At 41.4% G+C, this 24,359-nt stretch overlaps 1 protein-coding gene across 2 annotated transcripts; it reads left to right on the plus strand.

Annotated features, from left to right (window-relative positions):
• Positions 1 to 493: 493 nt before the first annotated feature.
• On the plus strand, positions 494 to 22,928 carry elf2b (E74-like factor 2b (ets domain transcription factor)). Of its 2 annotated transcripts, XM_063219586.1 has the most exons (9): positions 494 to 874; positions 8,812 to 8,973; positions 9,527 to 9,746; positions 17,645 to 17,755; positions 18,564 to 18,749; positions 19,659 to 19,745; positions 20,048 to 20,240; positions 20,349 to 20,765; positions 20,953 to 22,928. In XM_063219586.1, exons 2-9 carry the CDS (start codon positions 8,899 to 8,901, stop codon positions 21,722 to 21,724), a joined length of 2,061 nt encoding a protein of 686 aa, XP_063075656.1. In that variant the 5' UTR covers positions 494 to 874; positions 8,812 to 8,898; the 3' UTR covers positions 21,725 to 22,928. The 2 variants fall into 2 exon arrangements, with proteins under 2 accessions (XP_063075656.1, XP_063075657.1); XM_063219587.1 differs by lacking the exons at positions 494 to 874; positions 8,812 to 8,973; positions 9,527 to 9,746 and adding an exon at positions 14,832 to 15,095.
• The last annotated feature ends 1,431 nt before the right edge of the window (positions 22,929 to 24,359 follow it).

The raw sequence follows: 24,359 nt of genomic DNA on the forward strand, positions 1-24,359 counted from the left end.
CTCTTAATGTATGTTCTCTACAAGTCTTCTGTTGTCCAGTCTTGCACTTTAAATGTCTGTATGAGCAATGTCTACGTCCATACTGTCTTATGTCCATGTATGAGTACTGTCTATGTCTATACTGTCTATGTCCTTACCTAGATTAGTCTATGTCTGCATGGGAGAGCAAGAAACGCAATTTCAAATTCTTTGTATGACCAGTGCATGTAAAGAAATTGACAATAAACTTGACTTGACTTGACTTTGTCGAATTGGGTCCATGTAATTGCAAACATGGCTTTTCACCAGGAGAGAGCCCTGTTACTGAAACTTCAAGTAATAATCCATTTTTTGAAAATATGAGTCTAGAAATGGTTCAGAGCTTCAACAAAATTTAATTTGCCCATCACTAGTCTGCCTCCTTCCTCGGACAAGGGGGCATGACCCTGGCAGGCAGACCCTGTGGAAGTGGAAGGGTTAATGTGCGTGACGTCACACAGTGTCTGTACTTCAGTTCAGTGGCAATGGGATTGTGACCTGAATGTAGAGCCAGAGCAAAATCATCCTGCTAGCAACCTGAAAACACGCGCAAATGTCAAAACACGTTCACGGCATTGTTGAACAATTGTACATTTAGTCTAGCACTGGGTGTTATGGAAATATTGCTACCAATGTTTGATGGGATGTTGTCAACTAGCATAGCTACTCTAGAGTCTAGATACATTAGCTAGCCAGCCACCCACCTACCACAACTAGTCAACGCTTCTGCACAAGGAGGGTTGTTGTCCCAAGCAGCGGCTTCAGGGAAGGAACTGGGAATCATTACATGCTTGAAACTGTGGCCATTCGGCTGGCGTTTATATTCGATCTCTTTGCTACTAACCTACCCGAAGAGGTAAGATGGTGTTTGTGTTGGCTCAAGTTAAAGTGTTGTATTAGAGTAGCTAGATAGCGATTAAAAAAAACAAGCCAGCAGAGTTAGCCAAACATCCTTCGATGTGTTTTTGCTAATGGCAACATACCAGAGCCAGTGGTGTTGTCAAAGTAACTTATTACTCAATGTTGACACCATTATTAATCTAGGTGCATTCCCTGTTATCTTTGCACGACAAATATGATTCGTGTTTGTCAGCCTAACAGATCAACGTTTGAGTTGTATATTTTTGTTATTGTTAAATAACAATGGTTGACTGTGGTACACAGCTATGTAATTAGGGGCTAACTGTTAGCAAACCATAACATGCAAATGTGTACAAGCTATGCCATCGAGGATACTCGACCTTCTATGGCTATGCTAACTGAAAAGTGCATTTTGTTATTATTTCCGTGTGTAGACTATTTGTCCATCCCTTTGTTGGACAGCGACTTAAAATTCGCAAGGTTTTGGTATGCTAAGTTCTGGCAATATTTCACAATACATTACTGGTGAATATCAGTAGTTCTACCTGCACATTTTGTTTGCTAAGTTAGCTACAGGCACTGGCTGTATGATTAGCCTACTTCTCATCACTACTAACCCTGGATGAAATGCGTCTGTTTCTCAGATTTTACGCACATGTTTGAGAATAGAACTATAATCGCTCAAAAAGCACGCTTGTCGCTATCTTGTATCAGCCAGATGCTAGTCTGGTGTTCGCAAGATAACGAGAACATAGACAGCCCATAGTTCTGGGTCCAGGTAAAACCGAAATACCGGTGCTATGTAGAACTACTAGAACTACCTGTTGGTGTAAAAACGGACAACTCTGCTGATGTTGCAAGTTCCCTGTACCTCCAACTTCCCAGTATTTGAACTTTCCATATGACTTGCATTGTGGTCTGTGTTTATTCCACACATGAGGCTATGTCTCATGTGTATGTCTCCAATTTAGTACAGCATGCACATAACATCATTATCTTTACATGTTAGCAAAGTTCTGGTCCGGGCCTGTGGTCAAAGGTGGGACTTTGATCCTGTCTGTCAAAGGTAAATATCGACAGCCAACCTTTGATCCATTTAATTAGTATTATAATTTTGTTGTTGTTGTTCATTTTTCCTGCAGTTGATTCAGTGAATGTAGTCTGGTGTCTTGTATGTTATTTTTTGCTCATTTAGAGGTAGAAGATACTTGGCGTAACTGTAATTAAGAGGGCTCTATTGGGAAATTGGGTATACATTGAAAAGTTACTATTTGGTTTTGTGTTATGATTTTTATAACTTGATGATTGGCTCACCACAAATGGTGCGAAGGATGATTGGACCAATAGATAGAGAGTGCTTAACCTCCCCTTGCCATATTCACAAACCCTTGTTTCCGCTGTTGTTTACACTAGCACATGATATGATTCCACCCTCCTCTTTTTATGCGCATCACATGGTGTCAGATCTAAATTATTTTGGTCTGTTAACTAGTTCAGTTAATTACAAGTTGTCGTAAAAGTGAACTAGTCGACAAAGTATAGCTCTATTGTATGGCATAATGCTGTTATAATGATGTCTTGGTCACAATAACATGCCTCAAGTGTTATGACTGCATACCTTGTTTTGTCTGGGAAGACTAGAATGAGATGTTGCAGAACTAGGCTTGTGCCAAGGTTGAGAGCAATGACGGCACACTCTCTAAAACAGAGGTGTCAAACATAGTAAGGTAAGGTGTCAAACCAAGTAAGATGGGGCGGATGCGGCCCGCCAAATGGCCAGCCTTGGGGAAAAACTTGAGAAAGAATGTAAAAAAGAAGGAATTCTCCAGGCCTTTTCAAGTTGCATTTGTATAAGATGTGAGGTTTTCAGTTCTTGAGAACAAATTGGCCTTTTTCGCTTGCCATTTACAGTCAATGCTTGTGGTCTACCCACATACCACCTTCAGATGATTGACTAGCATGAGTTTGCAGAAAGATCAGGAAGCGCGCTCAACACCTTGTCTTCTTATACTTTACACTGGGTGCTTAACTTCGTCAATGAATGAACTCAAATCTCAAAAGAAAGTGAATAAAGAAGCACTCATCAGATTTCTTTTTTCATTTTTAATCGCCTCACGTCTGTGATGTGAGGCGATTGAAAATGAAAAAAGAAATCTGATGAGTGCTTCTTTATTCACTTTCTTTTGAGATTTGAGTTCTAGCATGAGTTTGCGCCATGATGCAGAAATTTGGGATATTTCTCAATTATGCTACGGGTCCAGCCCACTTCAAATTGACTGCATGCAGCCCATGAACTGAAATTAGTTAAACGCCCCTGGGTCATTTCACGTGAAATCAGACACTTTGGGACCCGACCGACCCGGATTTCAATCATACTTGGTGTGCCTTTTCAGTAGCAAGGTAGCACCCCAGAACTGCATTGGTTTGAATCTGACACTAATATTAAGGGAGAAACAGACTAGGAAAGGTTCACATGTGAGGGTAGGACACTATACATTCAGCCTTGAATATATCAGTCAGTGTTAGTCACAAAAAGATGCCTGTGGTGTTGTTTGAAAGCTCTTTTCTGGCTCTACATATTACACAATCACCTTGGAATACAACTACTCTCAGAATATGAATTATGATAAATTGAAAAATTAAAAATTGAATATCTAAAAAACTTATATTTTAAAATGGCCAGTTCCTTGTCCAAACTTAGCCGGCAATGTCATGAGCAGCACCTAAAATGCTGGTGTTCGGTTTGTTATTCATTTCAGAGAGAAGTTGACTCACAAATATGGCATCATACAGACCACTTACTAATAATATGGTAATACCATAGTAGTATCACATGACAAAACAAAAACAAAACAAAAATGGTCAGTGTCCATGGTCCCAGGTTTCAGAAACTAAGGTAGATGTCCATTTATACACACCAAATGATGATATGTGAATGTTTGAACATTCCTTCTCTGTGTACCTGTGCCATCTTCCCTTTACCGTACTTTAAAGAGATAATCAATGGCTACACTCTCATTTTTTACTCTACCAGTGCATTTGAAGCAGCAGCTGTGTCTTTTGTAGATAATGTATAAGTACGTCCCGTTGCAGTTACAGGTTCCACTACCAGAAGCACATCCTGATGATCCATGACATGTCTATCTGGTCTGAAGGGAAAAGTGAAGGATGGAGATGGCCCATGAGGATGCAGGAAGTTCAGTTTCACCTCTCCAGTGCTCGGCATACATTCCTCAGCACATGCTAGCCACCAGTTGCCATCATATACAGCTACAACATACCCTTTGATGCTTGAAAATGTAACACATTCCTTTACTGATCTCACTCGTTCAACTCTGCCTTCTCTGAATGCTGAAAATGGCCTAACTTCCACTGTGTCCATTGACAATGGGCAGAAGCTGTGTAGTTTTTGAGTACCTGGAATAGATCTTGCAGATTCAAACCTTTTCAACAGGTTCTCAGCTTCATGATGGTACATCTCTGTTGTGGCAAACTGGCAATGGATGTTCTTGACATTATCCTTGACAAATTCAAACAGTTGGTATGGCGTTACAATTTAATTGTCAATAGGACGTTGCAGACTTGCTCGTGCAGCAAGCCATTTAACTGTCCCTCCAACGCCATCACATGGACCTTTGCCATGTGATGTGGCAAAAAAAGTGCCACTCTGCAGGTATGTGAAAATCTGCCTCATGGTGGCACAAATTTGTTGTGTTTTTAAGGTTCTTATATTGTGCAGGAAGTCTGCAACGTCCTATTGACAATTAAATTGTAACGCCATACCAACTGTTTGAATTTGTCAAGGATAATGTCAAGAACATCCATTGCCAGTTTGCCACAACAGAGATGTACCATCATGAAGCTGAGAACCTGTTGAAAAGGTTTGAATCTGCAAGAACTATTCCAGGTACTCAAAAACTACACAGCTTCTGCCCATTGTCAATGGACACAGTGGAAGTTAGGCCATTTTGAGCATTCAGAGAAGGCAGAGTTGAAAGAGTGAGCTCAGTAAAGGAATGTGTTACATTTTCAAGCATCAAAGGGTATGTTGTAGCTGTATATGATGGCAACTGGTGGCTAGCATGTGCTGAGGAATGTATGCCGAGCACTGGAGAGGTGAAACTGAACTTCCTACATCCTCATGGGCCATCTCCATCCTTCACTTTTCCCTTCAGACCAGATAAACTTGTCATGGATCATCAGGATGTGCTTCTGGTAGTGGAACCTGTAACTGCAACGGGACGTACTTATACATTATCTACAAAAGACACAGCTGTTGCTTCAAATGCACTGGTAGAGTACAAAATGAGAGTGTAGCCATTGATTATCTCTTCAAAGTATGGTAAAGGGAAGATGGCACAGGTACACAGAGAAGGAATGTTCAAACATTCACATATCATCATTTGGTGTGTATAAATGGACATCTGCCTTAGTTTCTGAAACCTGGGACCATGGACACTGATCATTTTTGTTTTGTTTTTGTTTTGTCATGTGATGCTACTATGGTATTACCATATTATTAGTAAGTGGTCTGTATGACGCCATATTTGTGAGTCAAATTCTCTCTGAAATGAATAACAAACCGAACATTGCTCATGACATTGCCGGCTACGTTTGGACAATAGTTTTCTTAGATATTCAATTTTTAATTTTTCAATTTATCATAATTCATATTCTGAGAGTAGTTGTATTCCAAGGTGATTGTGTAATATGTAGAGCCAGAAAAGAGCTTTCAAACAACACCACAGGCATCTTTTTGTGACTAACACTGACTGATATATTCAAGGCTGAATGTATAGTGTCCTACCCTCACATGTGAACCTTTCCTAGTCTGTTTCTCCCTTAATATTAGTGTCAGATTCAAACCAATGCAGTTCTGGGGTGCTACCTTGCTACTGAAAAGGCACACCAAGTATGATTGAAATCCGGGTTGGTCGGGTCCCAAAGTGTCTGATTTCACGTGAAATGACGCCCCTGCTCTAAAACATATCAACGAACCTACAACCTAGACATATTCCTGTCTCAGTTTAAGAATCTTCGTATTGATTTGAACAGTAGTAATATTAGGATATACTCTATCAGTGGTCCTCAACCTTTTTAGGACAAACGCCCCCTGACCTCATAAGCCTATAAAGGCCCTCCACCTAACATCCTGATGATAAAGATGACGAAAACGGCAAAGCCTAATAATAATAAAAACAACAACATAAATTCGCTACATCAGTTATATCATAACTCTGTGGCAGTCATGGGTAAGCGGTTAGGGCGTCAGACTTGTAGGCGAAGGTTGCCGGTTCGACTCCCGACCCGCCAGATTGGTGGGGGGAGTAATTAACCAGTGCTCTCCCCCATCCTCCTCCATAGCCTGAGCATGGTACCGTCCCGCCTCACTGCTTCCTTTCAGGCGCCATTGGGGGCTGCCCCCATGCAGGGGTGAGGCATGAATGCAATTTTATTCTGTGCAGTGTGTAGCCTACACTTGTGTCCTGTGGAGTGCTATGTCACAATGACAAGTTTCCCAGTTGGGCTTTCACTTCACTTTCACTCTGGCGTTTTGTTTGCTTCCCTTGAAGTTAGGACACGATCGATACTTAAGTGTCTCTTCTAGAGCCCTCAGCCAAGGGTGTTCAAATGATTTAATCTTGCTTTAATGAAGATGCGTCGTCAGGATACAATGGATAAGATGATGTTTGTGTGTTTGTGAACCACCAAAGCATCTGTTGATTTTCATGAATGCAATCATTTGAAAAGTGAGCTACAATTCTAATAAAAATAAGGCCTGGCTCTGGTCACCTGCCTGCCGAAGCTTTTTCCCCAGATACTCTACTTATATTCTAAAATTCAATATCTGTACTTAATTGGATGGATTTAATTGATGAACTCAACACTTTGACCCCAATATTTTTTATGTGCAAGTGCTGAAGTATTTGATGAAAAGACAAACCTGACTGAGTTATAAGGCAGTGGTTATAAAATGATATCGCAAAGAGCCCTTTGTCTTTTAAGTACTAAAGTCCTTATCTCACTGTTGTCGTCTTAGCTCTGCCAGTTGAATTGTGTAGTTCACTCAGTGATTTTAAGCCACATCCGTTACAGGGCTGTGTGCGTGCATGTGCATGTGCATGTGCATGTGCACGTGACGTGTGTATTTACATTAGAAGTAGAGTAGAGCAGTAGTAACTGATCCCCGGGGGAAAATTAAGGAAATAATGTAGCTTGGGCTTGTTCAACCCTGTAATGGTACACAAAAGCTCTGTTGTTTAGTGACCATGTGACTCATGCCTTCCTCCCCAGCCATGTGATTAAAATGCTGAGTCGCCGTCAGAAACGCCACCTCACCCATATGCCTGTCGGGCTAGCATACTGGAAGAAATGGATCCAGAGGATGTGAACGTACTGATGATTGCTCAGGCTAATAGATTGTGGGAGTAGAGAGACAATGAAGAGCACCAGAGTGTAAAAATGACAGCGAGACCTAGCTGAATCAAAAAGAGGGATGGAAGGGGATTGGAACAGAGAGACAGTCATTTCTTTCTCCTGTACTCTTTTCTGTAGCTTTTGATGGCTGATTTCCTTTTCGAGGAGGGACAACACGAGCCATTAGGCTAGGTTTTACAGGGGTTTCCTGGCTGCTGTTGATTAAGTATTTTGACTGAAGAGATGGAAATTCAATTTAAAAAGAATAGTGTCATCCATCTTTCTTTTCCGACTGAAGGGATGTAGCCTAGAATATTCTCCTTTGGAATTATAGCATGGTACTCTACTACTTCTGTGGGACCTAGGGAGGTCTTGTAGCCTCTTGATGGCCCTTGTAGGCACTTGCTCAATACTATGGTAAGTATGGCATAGATGAATTGCTGTTACCATGCTTAAAGTTAGAAACTGTATCGTGCTTTGGTTTTGTAGACGCTAACCTGTTAATGCACATTATAATTAAAATATGTAGAATGAAATATTTACTTTTTTGTAAGTCTTTATGTTTGTTGGTCTGTCCGTGCAATGTGGAACAGAGGTTCGGAAATGCATTTGTTGTTTCCGCTGGAATACCCTTTTCATTCTGAGTCACACATCCCTCCTATATAATACTTTACCAGAGAACTCATGACCAGAGAGAGTAGAGAGAGAGGTTCCATTGGCCCATTGTTTCCTGGTTCTATTATTGGGGGGGGAAATCCCCCTTTAGGCAGACCTAGGCAGACCTGAGGACTGTTCTATTCAATGCTAGGAGCATTATGACACGCCCCTTTAGGCAGACCGGAACCTGGTCACATTAGGTGCCCATAGAAACCTATTATGTTGGCATATCTCTATACTTAAAGAATCTCTGTTATGACTTGTCTGTAATGTTTTTGCTTCAGTGCACCTTAGATGTTGTAGGACTGGTATTTTGACGTTTCAGGAAAGGGCTGCCACTCAAACTGGCTTATTTATGATGACAATTGTATGTTTGTAATGCACAGTCTTCTCTGTTTGCATGGTGGTAGATAGAAGGCCTTTGGCTGAATTACAGAGGAAAATGAAAGACTTTTTATTTATTGATAATGCAGATTAGCCTCAAAGGTATAAAGGAGCTTTTACATTTTTGCAGATAAATATTAGGCTTTTTGCTGACAGTAACACCAGTGACTTGGCAAATACATGCATACCACATCACAGACATAAAAATGATCTGTGTGAAATGCATGAGGATTGTAACTAAAATGATCCTTCACAGGCTATTTGAACATGCTTGTTGTTCCCAATCCAGTGTCAAGTACAGATGAAAGTTTATGTAATAATCTCAAACTCTTTCAAGTGTTTCCCTCTCCCATTCATCTATATGTGGTTCATAAATCAAGCATGACTTCTTCTCGTTGTTTTAATTTGTTATGACTATTTCTTCCAAGCACTTCCTTTTGATGCATTTGCCCTCTGCTGTTGTTGTTCTTGCAGTGCTGGAGTTGCCCTTGTGGAGCCGCCAGAGTGAGAGGTGGCAGACTCTGTGAAGGCACCTGTGCGCCACTCTCTGTGGCATGAGCTATGACGTCAGTGGTGCTGGTGGACAGCGCAGGATCGGTGGTGGAGTACGTCACAGTAGTAGAGGATTCCCAACAGGTGAGGGCAGTTTTGAACAGTTTTGCAATTATTTAACTGAACTGAAAGCTATTGCACACTCTTTGTAATAATTTGTTAAAATCTGTGTTCTTTATTTATTGTTTATTATCGTTCTGTTATTAATACTCAGTAACAAATTAGGTGTTGCACAATGAGAATATTCAATACATTATTTTAATGCTTCCACAATGTTTGCCAAAATGTACATTTTGTATTTCTGTGTCATGTAATGTCAAATAGCTTTTCAACCATTTTTGACTAAATGAATGTCCAGCTGCCATGTTATTGATATAAAGATCACTCCTGAATGGCACAACTGGCTGGGAATTTGATTACCAGGCCTATCAGAGCCTTAAGTCAAAGGTTTTTTGTTGTTGCTTTTGCACAAAGCTACAGCTGCTTTATTATTACAGCATTATACAGGTTTTTTTGTTTTCCAACATGTTCCAGTGGATGTCACCTCTATCACCTCAATCAAATACAGACTGTAAAGACTAAAGTGTGCCTACAGATGATTTCTTAATAAAGCAGTCTCTGTCCGTCATATGTATAGGAGGAGGGCCTGTATGAGGCTGAGACCGAGGCAGAGGGGGATGGGGAAGTTGAGGGGGAAGTGGAATCTGAATACCAGGCGGTGATTGTGGAGCCCGTACCCAGTGCTGGTCGCATGGAACAATGCTTCGCAGCCCAGGTGCTCGTCTACGATGACCAAACCTACCTGATGCACGATGTGGCCCAAGAGCAGGAGGTGGAGACGGAGGTGGTGGAATCAGGTGAGAGTTTTCTCCGTCTTACCATCTTCTGTTAGTATTCTTTTCTGCAAGTCATTGACTTGTACTTAACCATAGCAGTTCAGGGCCTTAAAAGTAATCGCAAAGTGTTGCATTTAGTCTTCTTGAAACAATGCCGTAAAAAGTCTAGTCAGTTGTGTTAATAGGGTGTTTTGGTCCAGAAATTTTAAACAAAAGTCTTATGGCAACGATACACTGCTACTCTAGATATTTTTTATGGTTTCACTCCTGCACCATGCAAAAGAAAATCTTAATAATTCACACCAATCAGTTCAGAAGCATTAAATTCATTCCGTTTCTTTGCACATCGTTTTCATATGTGGGTTCTCCGTACTACGGAGCAACTAGGTTGCTTCTTTGTTTGGCGTGACTGAATGAAGTAGCAACAGAATCTTCTATAAACAGTCTGAGTTTCCATAGCCTACAGATTGCTTTCTTTGCGAGCCTTAATGTGTTACGTCCTTCTTAAAATCTGCTTTTAATAACTATGGCAACAGAGAAAGAAAATTGCGAGGGATTAGAAATAGTTCAGACAGGGATAGCTCGCTCTCTATTGACGGAAGCATGCTGTCACAAAAGGAAAAAAACAGTGCAACCAATGTTAATATTGCCAATGCAACATGCAGGAGGAGCGTGGTACTTCATTAGAATTCACAGAGCGTTAGAGAGGAAGAGTGCACGCTGTGAAATTATGATGAACATCTCCCCAGAAGTATTTTTTGGAAGACGGGACATCTGCCTATTGATTTATTTGCTTCCTCGGTCACGAATGCACTTTGGCTAGACAGAGGAAAGGCTACAGTTACTACGGCTAAAATCTACAGGCCAACCTCAATATCCATTAGCCTTCAATTCACAAGACGACTTGCCTAGTGATTAATGAGTAACTGTTATCGTTTTGATGAGGACTCTTTCGCTTGTGTTATTAACCATGGTGTGAAAGCCTGGCAATGAACCCTGAGTTCTCGCGGCCACTCGGGGCGGCTGCTCACTCTGCCTAGGGCCCCAGGTGTAGAACCTTGTAATATGTGAAAGCGTTCTAGACAAGCTCCGCCAACCTCCCGCTAAGCTTCATGAACATTTATAAGCCTAGAACCAAGTTCGGGTTCGGTGTAGTGTAAAAGAAACTATTGACATTGACATCAGCAAACACTGAAACGTGTGGTGTCAGGTCTAGGTTAAGTTGGAGTATGTGCTCAAAGACTTAAGACAGCTTAATATATTAATAAAGTGAATGAACCAGGTAATCCCATCAACATTTTTTCATATTCCAAGATCACAGTGCCAAGATTCAGTAGGCTCAAATTTTGAAAAGCAGGTTTCAGGGAGTATGAGACATCATTCTTACTCATGGATTGGCTACCAAAGAGTCCAGACCTCAACCTCAATAGGTGCATTCAAGCTGACAAAGTACCTCGCCCGTGCCAGTTCCCGCACCTAATTTCAAACCAGCAGGCGTGTCCATGCCGCAAGTCTGAGTGTTCGGGAACTGTAAAGGAACCAGAAAAATATTTGGCTTTTCTTTGTGAACCGTGAGGACAACATGGACGTCAGCAGGTTCATCCGGGTAACAAATGGTCATATACGGAAAGGTTCAGAGCCCGGTTTGAACATGTGTGGTTTGTGGTACCAGCACCATTCCAGTCTACCTGAAAACAGTAAAAGAGAATCTTTGGATTATGCTGGAGAAGACTTAACAGATCATTCAGGCCCTACCATCATCAATTCAAGATCTTGGCAAAAACATTGTGCAACACTGGTGCGAAATAAATCCAGACATTGGATAAGTTTATTGAAACAATATAACATCAAACTTGTGCTGTAATCAAAGCTAAAGATGGCCCAACAAGATATTAGTGTGTGTGTGACCTTCTTTGGCCAGGCTGTATGTATGTATATATGATTTGATTATTATTATTATTTTTTTTTAAAACTAGTATGTCCTGTGTTTTCCCCTTCTATCATTCCATTTCTGAAAGCAATTTTCCTCCGCAGTACATTTAGTAGCCTGCTGTCTCTTCCAATCCAGAGATACAGAGGAGTAAAGATGTAGTGGTCAAGCGGCATCATCTGAGGTCACGTGTTGTTAATCAGGGCTTATATGTACGGCATGTCTTGAATATTAGATGTCATACCGGCGAGTTGGGTGGGCTTGACAAACTTAGGAAAGGCAGCACTAAACACACAAAACTTGTTGAATGCTACTCTGTTCCCTTAGTTTCAGCCAAATAACACATTTAATAAATGTATTGTCAACAAAACAGCATGGATATGACATTTCCATGAATTCTTACCAGCATTTCAAGACCACGTTTGTCAGGATCAAGTGTATAATTCAAGACTACTGTGAGTGGGGTTTGGGAGGTAGAGTAAATTGTGATTTCATCACAGTAGTCACTTTTTAAAAATTCTGGTGCCAGTTTTCTCGCTTCCGCATGTTGATAGCAGCATCATACTTATGTTGGTGTTTGACACCATATCAAATCCATCATCTTCAACATCCTCCATAGACTGTGGGTGTTCCTTCACATATAGCTTCCCATTGAGCTTCAGGCCTTAGGAGCCACATGAAGTGAAATGCTAACAAGAAGAAACTACGACATACAGTATATCACAAAAGTGAATACACCCCTCACAGTTTTGCAGATTTTTGAGTATATGTTTTCATAGGAAAGCATTACAGAAATGTAACTTTGACACAATGATTAGTGACCTTTTAACAACATATGTAAGCGCTTAAATTTCTTGTTCACTCAGAAAAAAACAAAATACAGCCATTAATGTTTGAACATGTACTCACAAAAGTGAGTACACCCCAGATTAAAATCCGGTACAGAAGGGGCTATGTTGGCTCGAATCGTCTCGAAATGAAACAAAATGAAAAGGGATGACAAGGGAGGTCATCAGTGTGCGTTTCAACCTTTCTTTGCATTGAACTTTTAAATTTTGAGTCTGCATCTGGCTTAAATAGATTGGTGTGAGATTTGAATGCAATCCTATGGAGAATATCATGATCTGCTTCAGTAGTCACAGTGCATGTTGGCATGTATGTTTCTTTTAGGTGTATTTCAGATTGCCAATGTTGACAGCATTCATGCATCCCCAAACCATGTCAGTCCCACTACCATGCTTGGCTTATGAGAGGATACATCTTTTTTGTAAAACTCACTTGTTTACCACCACACATGCTTGACACCATCTAAAGCAAATTTGTTTATCTTGGTCTCAAGAGAGATGAACAGACCAAGGATATGAATCACTGGAACCATGTTGTGTGATCTGAAGAGACCAAGATAAACAAATTTGCTTTAGATGGTGTCAAGCATGTGTGGTGGTAAACAAGTGAGTTTTACAAAAAAGGTGTATCCTCTCATAAGCCAAGCATGGTAGTGGGACTGACATGGTTTGGGGATGCATGAATGCTGTCAACATTGGCAATCTGAAATACACCTAAAAGAAACATGCATGTCAACATGCACTGTGAATACTGAAGCAGATCATGATATTCTCCATAGGATTGCATTCAAATCTCACACCAATCTATTTAAGCCAGATGCAGACTCAAAATTTAAAAGTTCAATGCAAAGAAAGGTTGAAACGCACACTGATGACCTCCTTGGTCATCCCTTTTCATTTCGTTTCATTTCGAGACGATTCGAGCCAACATAGCCCTTTCTGTACCGGATTTTAATCTGGGGTGTACTCACTTTTGTGAGTACATGTTCAAACATTAATGGCTGTATTTTGTTTTTTTCTGAGTGAACAAGAAATTTAAGTGCTTAAATATGTTGTTAAAAGGTCACTAATCATTGTGTCAAAGTTACATTTCTGTAATGCTTTCCTATGAAAAGATATACTCAAAAATCTGCAAAACTGTGAGGGGTGTATTCACTTTCGTGATATACTGTACAACTACAAAAACTACAACATACAACATGCAACATGCAAGTATAACCGTACTGAGACGATTTGGAGGAGTAGGCTGTCACTATTAGAGTATGAGATAATTTGACTTGACAAATACTCTGTATTGTTTTAGCAGTCATACAGTATAGGCCTACACGGTGTCGCAAAAAACATACAGACATTAAATCATTATAAAATACACATGTATTAAAAACCCATGCTATTGTGTAATAGAGTATAATATCATTTACAATGTATTGTTTTGTCACTGCCCATCTTGAAAACTGTTGCAGGTCTCAAAGTAGACCTTAGACATCAATCACTGGAAGTGAATGCAACAAATACGTTGCCAGCAGCAGTCCCTGGCCTGGGCAAGAATGGGTGTCAGTTTGAGAACAGGTGGTGATAAAATTATAGTAATTTCTCTTACACTGAATCATAGGAATACAAACTTCTTTACAGCGATTTAGAGTCTTTACACATTTTGAATACCCTTAGTGTAATTAAGATGTGGATGCAATAAATTCTCCTCCTCGTATACAAGGCCCAGCACAACCTTGCACCCTCCTACATCACGGGTCTCCTCACCCCATACAATCCCACCCGCACACTACCATCCACTGACTCACTCCTCCTTACAGTTCCCTCCACACACCTGCGCACCATGGGCGACAGGGCATTTAGTGTTGTTGGCCCCAAACTTTGGAATTCTCTTCCACTGTCACTTCGTCAATGCTCTACACTATCTACTTTCAAATCTAAGCTAAAGACACACCTTTTCTCTTCTGCTTTTTAACTTCACTGACAGGCACTTCCACTTATTTTAATTATCAGTCTTTTTTTATTTTATATATTATTTTTCCCCTCTCATTTTTATTTTATTTTCAAATGCATTCTACTTCTTTTGTCTTTTTTTTAAAAACATTTACTCTTATTGTAAGTTACTTTTATTTCTATTTTATTTTTGCATTTTAATTACCCTCCTATTCACTGAAGCTTTGCTTTCCCTACTGTTATGTATTTGTTTTGATTGTAAAGTGTCCTTGGGTATTTTGGAAGGCGCTCAAAAATAAAATTGATTATATATTATTATTATTATTATTATATTTTTATAAATATGTAGCGACACTTTGTTGCGCGATTCAGAACATCACTGGATCTCTTCCTTTGACGTCTACCCTACGTAATCGTGTGAGTGCGGAGGATTTCCTGTATTTAGCGCGGAAGGATCTCGTGCTGACTGAAAGCGTGTTGTATGTTTGGCTGAATTTGAGGAGATTTCCTGTCGCAGCGGAGGGATCTGAAATTTGTAGGTCTGAGCTATTCAGTTCAAGCAAGTCAATGTGAATCTGCACCACTGGGCGAATATGGCGACTTCACTGCATGAGGGAAGTGCTAACCAGCTTGATCTGCTTATTCGGGCAGGTAACGAACTGAAAATCTATTTCACATATCTTTTCAGTATTGGAAATAGCTACCGGCATGTGTGACGTGAGTCAGTTGTTGCGCCAAGAACGTCTGAGTTGGTGGGTAAAGTAATGGAGGGTAAATCAGGAAGTGATCACCTTGGTTGGAAAGCTGCATGGCGTGTCTGTTTTCTTTTTCCATGCTAGACTTTTTTTGAGTCGACTTTTACTTTGCATGCTGCAATATCCCAATGCAATGTGCACAATGGCCTACTTATGTAGACTTTGAGCATCGTTGCATGAAGAGATATTTTAAATAACGGACTACATTCAGAGGGAGTGCGCCGCTTTGGAAAACCAGGAAGTGTGTGAAATGTTGTCTCTTCTACGTCTTTGCCACGCTGTCTGACTCGCAAGGGCACCGTTTTATTTTTAGCTTATTTTTCTTTGCATGGCACACAAAATAAATACATGATTGAGATTTTATTAAACAGCAGTTTGAACTTGGCTGCTTTTTCCATGCCCCAGTTCGTGTACTATTATTTTTTTCCCCTTAACATTTGTATCGTTTAAAAACTGAATAGCGGGCTGCATTGTAACACCTTCGATGACATTATGTACACTTTGGTGTTATTTATCTTTAAGGTTTACACATAATCTTGTTTATGATGTTCGTTTTCATTGTTTCAACCAAAACTGCGGTCTCGCTGGAAGACTGGACTTGTCCCGTTATCTAAACGTGGTCAGCCAGCCCTGGGTCCATAACCACGAAGCTAGCGAGCCACATTGCACGGCCCACAGACTCCCAGGCTACCGATCTTATTAAATACCTCGTATATTTATTTCGATGCTGTTTTCATTTAAAGGTGCCACGGCATTGAGCATACTACGGCACAAAAAGTATTTATCTAACCTACGGTCTTGTTTGAGTCGTTAATATTTCTATTCGTTTTGATGGCGGAAGCATTGTTATTCAACAAGGCGGGTTTTGGTGTGAGCGAAACCTCCAGGTGTCCAATAGAATTTTTTTATGTTCGAAATCCCCGTTTTGACCAATGCTGGAGCACCTTGTGGGAGGATACTTTCGTGTCGTTGTCCACTCACATTCGGGGCGGGGAATGAGTCGTTGAAGGCAGCAAGATCGTCTTTGGGAGGAACTGGAGGGAAAGACGTCTGTGTGTAAACACGGAAGTCATGGGGGGCAGCACTACTTTTGCGTGAATACCATTTGTCTTCGTTAAATAGTCCCGATATGTCCTGCAGGGGTTTAAAGTGCCAGTTTGTATCAAACCTCTAAATAAATATGCATATCGTTTTAACAATCGAAAACAAACATACGACTTGTACATACATCATGTGCAGTTGTCATTTCCCCCATAAACTCATAATTCAAGTTAACATGTATCTGATGAAAACTCCAAAACATCCTTCTCTTTGTATATGTCCCAACTACGTGCCATAACACGTTTTTCTGTTTTTCATGGTGTCTCAAGTACAAATGGGTCATGCATTTTATTGTTTCCCAGCTGCGTATGAAAGACAATGTATCTTTAGCTGGATATGAGCTGTTGTATTTGTTTGATTGTCCAGCCAGGGTCACTGTGTGCTGCTTGTGGATTTCATTGTGAAGGTGTGTGAATGAGTGAACAGAGTGTCTAAAGATAGCCTGCAAACGCTCCTGATAGCCAAATATGGGCAAGGCAGGGGGTAATGCGAACCATGGCTGCTGGGATTGATGGGAGCAGGTGGCACAGCAGCGGGGCTCTCAGACCTGACTGAGGCTAGGTGTCCACAAGGAACAGCAAACTGCCCCTCTACTCGAGCAATGGAGTCTAGGAAACTTGTCTAGAAAGTTTGCAGATGTACACTGAGAAGGCCCACACCAATTCAGTTTTTGAACGTTTACGTCACTGCACGCTAAAGTCACAGTTTTATGTGTGTGCACAGGATCTCATGCATGCACATTCTTACAGCAGTTGTTCTTACTTGATACTCTCTGCTCCAAGTCACGATTTTAAAAAAATTGGTTGCGCATTTTCTGTCAAGATACATTAAGACATGACCCCTGGTATAAATTAGCTGTTACCAGAATGGCAATGACCAAGTCGTAATGCATTACTAAAGGCCCTGTGCACGGTCATAATGGTGTAGTGCTTTGGTAGTTAAATTTTTTCAGTGATTATTACAACGTCCCAGTGGTGGGACGGTGTTTGGATAAGGGCTACGACCTATCTGTGCCGAATTGTACAAGAATTAGGATTCTGCACGTTCAACTGAAGGTATATGGAATTATCAACACTAGTACAGTTTTGTCACAACTTAGTAGGGCTATGTATATGTACAGCAAAACAGTAAGCATCACATTATTTTGCACAAAAACAGCAAAAAAAGGCTTGGTTTGTGGTACATGGTTTGTAATTTGATGGCACAAAACATTCTTCTACTGTATTGTGTTAACAGAGTGGACTGCTTTGTTGTAAATGCATTCAATTTTCTGCAGTTTCCTAGTAATGACTGACGATGGTTGATGTGCCTTTTGCCTTATCACATGTAATGTTCCCTCTGTAGTGGAAGCATCGGTCCATGGCTCTGCCCATAATGTTGACAAGACCATCGAAGCAGCTGAGGCTCTGCTCCACATGGACTCTCCATCCAGTCTTCGGGGAGACCGCAGTCCAGGTACAGTTCAAAACGCCCTTCACCTGTAGGGAGGAGAAGCTCTTGTCAGATGCAAACAAGTACAGAATTCCATACACCCTCAAAATAACTATTAAATACACCGGAATGCCCTTTTTGCTTTACTGTCAATTTTCCTGTCCTCCATACACAAAGTTCAAAATCACTTTTTGAGTTTCACTTACACAATTGCCAGCTAGCTAATAACATGGCTTGCCAGTAGTCACCTGCAGTCTCTGATTGTCCAGAAATCGATGCACCCTATTCTTGAGATTTCATAAAACATGCCATGCCCATCCTTCTCTGAATGCACATCAAAAGTTAAGATTTGTGTAATGTGTAGCTGTAAATGTAATTTTACAAAAGGTTCGACAAAATATTCTTGCTAACATGTAATTGATAATGCTGCAGTTCAAATTCTTCAGCCAAATTTGCCACCTAACCCAATAAAAATAATAACAATAATGATAATAATACTAGTAGTAAACTTAGTAATAATACATTTGTTTTGTAAAGTGCTTGGCTTGTCAAAGATGTGGTCATCTATGAATTCATTGAACTGCACTCACTGTTGTTGACATATGTGAGGTATTTTAGCATGGATCCATTCTAGTCATTCTAATCTTATCTGTTCAAGTAGTTATTGTGGCATCTCATTGAGTTATTACTGGATTTTCCAATGTATGTCTGTACTCTCTCATAAAAATAGTTGGCATAACGATTTAGCTTTTCGGTACCATCATGAGAGTTTCGGGGATGGGTTGTTGGAGATGTGTTCTACATTCTAATGCTTTGTTGTTTGCTGAATCAGAGGCATTTGTGCCCCCCTGTGCCGCATCGCCGGTGGTGATACATGCGGCAATGAGGCCCGACATGCCAGCGGAGGTGGTGGTGGAGGTGAGCACGGAGGATGCTGAAGCCATGGACATGGACATGGACATGGGCGTGATGATGGAGGAGACCGAGCTGGAGGCTGAGCCAGTCAGGAAGAAGAAAGGTAAGCAAGTACAGATTCAAGGTTCATTTAGTACATCTCATTGTGGCACAATTAACAGGGTTCCCACTGGTGCTTGAATTCCTTGAAAATGCTTAAATTTCAATTAAGTATTTTCAAGGTTGTGAAAATGCTTGAATTTTCGGTGAAGTGCTTGAAAATTTCCTCCTTTCTTCCCTGTTTCCTTTCATTTACATTTGTTAACTTTGTGAAGCACATTGAGTTGCACCTGTGTATGAAATGCGCTATATAAATAAACTTGCCTTGCCTTGCCTTGCCTTGAAAATGCTTGAAATTTGTGTCAAATCAAACTCAATAAGCCAAATATTAGAAATCAATAGTTTAGGTACATAAAAAAATCTTAGGGAGTGAGATGTCAGATGAGATTTGCCATTCGACATCTTAAAATTGATTAGAATGCAGGAAATTGCATCTTACAACACAGAATTTTCTGGGGGAGGACCCCCACACCCCCCCTCTCACTCCTAGGCGACCTATTTAAAGGTGCTTGAAAACTGAAAAATTGGTGCTTAAAAGTGCTTGAATTTGTTCATGAAAACGGAGTGGGAATCCTGAATTAAGTGTTTGTGCTTTTTTGTTTTTGTTTACTCCTCAAAAGAGTAAATGGCAGTAATAATGAAGTGTGTGTTTGTGTGGGAAAGGGAAATGGGAAAGGCTGTCTATGCACCCTGCTTTAGTGCACATAGGGAAACCCCTTATCAAAATAAATGAACATGTGCCCTTCAGTAACCAAACAAAAGTGGGAACTATAAAAAGCCATTCGCAGTGCCACCTTGTGGAAATAGCAGTGCACTAAGAAGAAAAGTAATAAAATGACTGATTCCATTGTATGTCTCCTCCCCCTCACCTGAAATTATGTTGTTTTAAAAATGATTTTTTTTTTTCCCCCAGCTGGTCGGAAGCCGAAGCCGCATAGTATGTCAGTGTCAAACGGCTCCCCGGAGTTGGGCATAAAGAAGAAGCCCAGGGAGGGAAAGGGTGAGTTCCTGAACAGCAAAGCAAAATGGTCCTCATGATCACAGGCCTTTTTTTCAATTCATAAATGTATTTTATTATTTTGATTATTGATGCCCCTCAAAGATACTGTTGTGATGAATGAAGATTTCAGTTAAAACCTTTTGGAGTTAGTGAGTTTGCTCTGAATGAAAACATTATTTCGATATTTATTCCTACCTTGTAAACCATTCATCCTTGCACATCCTTGATATAAGTTCTATTCTATGTTGACACATTTTTTATTAATCAAGTCTATGTAATTCTATGCTTTTGCTGATTTCCAGGCAGCACAACATACCTGTGGGAGTTTCTGCTGGATCTGCTACAGGATAAGAACACATGTCCCAGATACATCAAGTGGACACAGCGGGAGAAGGGCATCTTCAAGCTGGTGGACTCCAAGGCCGTGTCCAAACTTTGGGGCAAACACAAGAACAAGCCTGACATGAACTATGAGACCATGGGAAGAGCTCTGAGGTATAAAAGGGAGATGTTGTGTGCGTGCGTGTTGTTGATGGCCATATTAATGGTTTATTAGGAATATTGAATGGCCTCATAGCTAATATCTCCCCTTCTCATTGCCAGGTACTACTATCAGCGGGGAATCCTCTCTAAAGTGGAGGGCCAGCGTCTGGTCTACCAGTTCAAGGAGATGCCGAAGAATATCGTCGTCATTGACGATGACCAGTCGGACCCCGGTGGGGGAGATGAAACTGCTGCGGCGGCTGCCGGTCTGGAGAACTCGTACGAGTGCGTGTCTCTTGCCGGCGGCGACACCATCCTGACCTCCGACCTCTCCAAGTCGCCTGCGATTCTCAGGGGCTCTGGGGGTCGCCCTCTGATCCACACCGCTTCCAGTCCAGCCAAGGGCAAAGCAGCTGCTGCCACGCTCGCAGCCACACCCATCCAGCACATTGTCACCGTCTCCTCGGCACCAGACGCCTCTCCAATGCAGCTGACATCCCACGCAGCCACCATCATTCCCAATGCGTCAGGGCCTAGGTGAGTGTGGATGTGTGTCAGGGAGCCATAGAAACCAGGAAAAGGAACGGAAAAGTGCCTTCGATCGTACACATGTATACTTGTTTTACCTGAAATTACCATGGAATCTGATGAGTGATGTTTTCAGGAATTGATTTTATGTTATTTATGGCTTATACTAACTGGTGCTTTATATCATTTTTCTCAGGACTGTACGCGTTGCCATGCAGGTGCCTGTTGTTATGACCACAGCGCTCGGGCAGAAGATCTCCACTGTAGCAGTGCCATCCCACAACCCCTCCCTCTTTACATCAGCACCAACCTCCATAGCTACAATGACGGGCACCAATGCCCCCAAGGTGCTCTTCCAGACAGTGCCTACTATGATGCCGGCCACCGCCGAGAACGGCAACAAGATCACCGTGCAGCTAGCCAAGATCATCACCATCCCTGCCTCCCAGTTGGCCCAGTGCCAGCTCCAGACGGGCCCTGCCAAGGTCGGGGGAACGACGACGGGCATAAACCTGATGGGTGCCCCCTTGGCCGTGCGGGCCCTCTCCCCCGTGTCGGTAGGGCAGGGTGCCCAGGTGCTGCGGCTGGCCATGCCCGCTCAGCAGGCTGGCATCCCGTTGCCGCTCAGCCCCACCCTCACCCTCACCCCCACTCAGACGAAGACCACCATCACCAGCAGTGCCAGCAGCCCCAGGCCTCCCCTGAGCCAGCCTGCACCCGTGGCCAGACTGGTGGGCACGGTGGTGGCCACGACGGCCATGGTCCCGGAGGTCAAGCCTGCCGACCAGGCCCAACCGCTGACCATCACAGCGGTCACTGTCCCCACTACGACGACAGAGGTGGAGGCGATGCAGACGACAGAGGTGGAGGCGGTACTTGTGCACGACAGAAGCATAGAGCAGGAAGTGTGTGTCCAGGAGCATGTGCTGGAGGCAACCTCTGCAGAGAGCCAAGAGGCAGAGTGCTGAGCGATGGAAGAGTAATGATCACGTGAAGATGGTTTATGGACTCATGTGAAGAAGACCCTATCCCAATACACACACACATGCACACCTGCACACACATATCAAGACTGGACTTCAATGATGGCCTTGTACAGTTTGAGAGACTGTTTTCATAAAAAAAGACATAGTTTGATTTCTATGAAATGACTTGATGAATTTGCCAGCCAAATCCCTGCAAACTTCCAAAAGTCCTAAATTGTGGTCAGAGACCTGAGACTAGAACCACATATTATGAATCCTTTCTGGCTGAATTGTTTTTCCAGCAGTACATGCAAAAGGGACCAATGCTGAACACTACAGACTGTCTTTGTCCACCTCAATGACACTAATGGTATGAAGCTTGCAGATGATCCAACAAAAAGACATAACACTAACATAATAATTAAACCAAATGTGAACTTAAAGGGAGCTATGAACTGAAAAGGATTTTTTTGCAACACTGTGTAAAGTTTTTTTTCCCCTTCCTTTTTAGTGTTGCAAATGTATGATGCAAAACCAGCAAAACTGTTATCACTGTGCACACACCAGTGGTGTGGATGCTGAGTGAACCGCGTGGAGACAGGATTCACAGGGCTTGTCTCTGGTTGGCTCCACCAAGGGAAACTGAAAGGGACATTGTATATACTTGCTTACAGTTTACAAAAATTCAAAAGTGAAGCAGCCTTAGATTTTTTTTTTAACGAAAACCGATAAGCTTACCTGACTTTTTTTTCTTTTGTTTGTTTGTTTCGTTTTGATACCTTGTACCAAGCACAGTATTACTACAACAAACGCAGCAACACAAGATTTGTAAAATAAACGATTATGATGAGGACATGGAGAATGCGGTTAAGCCTGGCTGTTGGCGCATGCTGCGACTACCGCATTACATCACACCTCAGTCTGCTTCATTTTAACAGGAATATCATGGCGGACATGCTCTGTGCCATCTCTCGTTGTTGCTCAAGAGGTCACGCTTGGTGGCATGTGCCACGGTGGCTCAAGTTATTCTTGTGGCATTCAGTTTATCCCCTCTGCTTCCAGAGAAGGGGAAAGGAAGATGTTTGCATTCAGAATGCACTAGTTTGTATATTCAACATTTGAAGTATATTCTATTTTGTTGTACTCTTGTTTCAAAGTGTATTCAAGTAGATTTTCCTTAAATATAAAAAGATATTCTGAGACCTTGGTCTGTGGTATGTTTTTGTTTTGCAATGAGGGATTCACTTTCCTTTTCCTTTCCTACTCCCAATGCAGTGAAACATTCACCATGCAGGATCTTAACTGAACTAATGTACAAAATGCAGCTGCACCCTCCACCACAGGGTGGCAGACAACCCTGGGAACACCATATTGACACACATTCTACTATCAACAGTGTATCCCACTGAGAAGATATGTTCATTCCTTAAAGGTATACATTTGGATCAATTGTAGAAAAGACACATCACCAAAAATGTCTTTCCTATATGTGCGTTTGAAGATAAAACCTGAAGCATGAGTATAGCCTTTTATTTGCAGGAAAAAAACTTATTTGCAGAGCACACTATTGAGTTTTCACCCAATACAAAGTTCATTGGGGGCTAACAACGTTTACTGCTTTGTAGACAGATATCCGCCCTTGTGGCCTGCATGGCCTGGATTGTTGTATTCAGGTCACCCTACAAACATTCAGAGTAGGGCTGCGCAATATGACAAAAAAAGAACCTTCATAATATACTTTCCATATTGTTGAATCACAATTAAGGCAGGACAGTAGAATTTCAAAATTCCCTTTAATTTACTGACTGTGCAAGAGCGCGTAACACGTGGCGATGTGCTTTTTAAGGATCAGTACAAGACCAATAGTTGTTTTTATTACAGTTTTTGCCTACTGCTTGCACACAATTTGCAAAATTTCGCTCATAGAGTCAAAACTCTACACACAAGCCAATTACTCTCAACACTTGAAGATAAACCCTTCACATATATGCCAGCATGAAACTCTGCTATCAAAACCTGTACATTGCCATAAAAACTCAACAATCTTTTGTCAAAGCCTCATTTTCATGTCAAAAGACACACATTAGCACCAAATGAGAAAACAAATTAGATCAATGTGAAAACAGTTGTCTACTTTATACGAAACACAGCGGTCTTTCTTTTTGTGACAGTCTATTCAGACTCACAGAATGTACATATTCACAAGACCCCAAAATTCAATACTGTACATTACATACCTGCACCTTACAGTACAGGACATTAAACCGAAGCAAAATATAAACAGTCTACATCACTCTCAACACAACAGTGTGTAGGTGAGCTTATGGACCATTTGTTTGTGTATTGGGTATATTCACAAATATTCTAAATATGATACGAGACACAATATGCAGCTGACATCTACATGACGTCATCAAAATTATATCATGTTCAGTCAGGTTGCTCAAGTGCTTGCATGGTTGTGTTCTGAAAATGACACTACGTGTATTTCTACAAACTATCATGTTCATACCTAACATGTGATGATGAAGACAAAAGGCTACTCCTGGCATCAGGCTAGGTTTTACAGAACTTGAGTCAGTCAATGCCATACTCCATATTTTACTGTTTAGTACCGTTGTGCTATTTGTTTTTTTGT

The sequence above is a fragment of the Engraulis encrasicolus genome, chromosome 16 (assembly GCF_034702125.1).
Source record: "Engraulis encrasicolus isolate BLACKSEA-1 chromosome 16, IST_EnEncr_1.0, whole genome shotgun sequence".
NCBI lineage: Eukaryota > Metazoa > Chordata > Actinopteri > Clupeiformes > Engraulidae > Engraulis > Engraulis encrasicolus.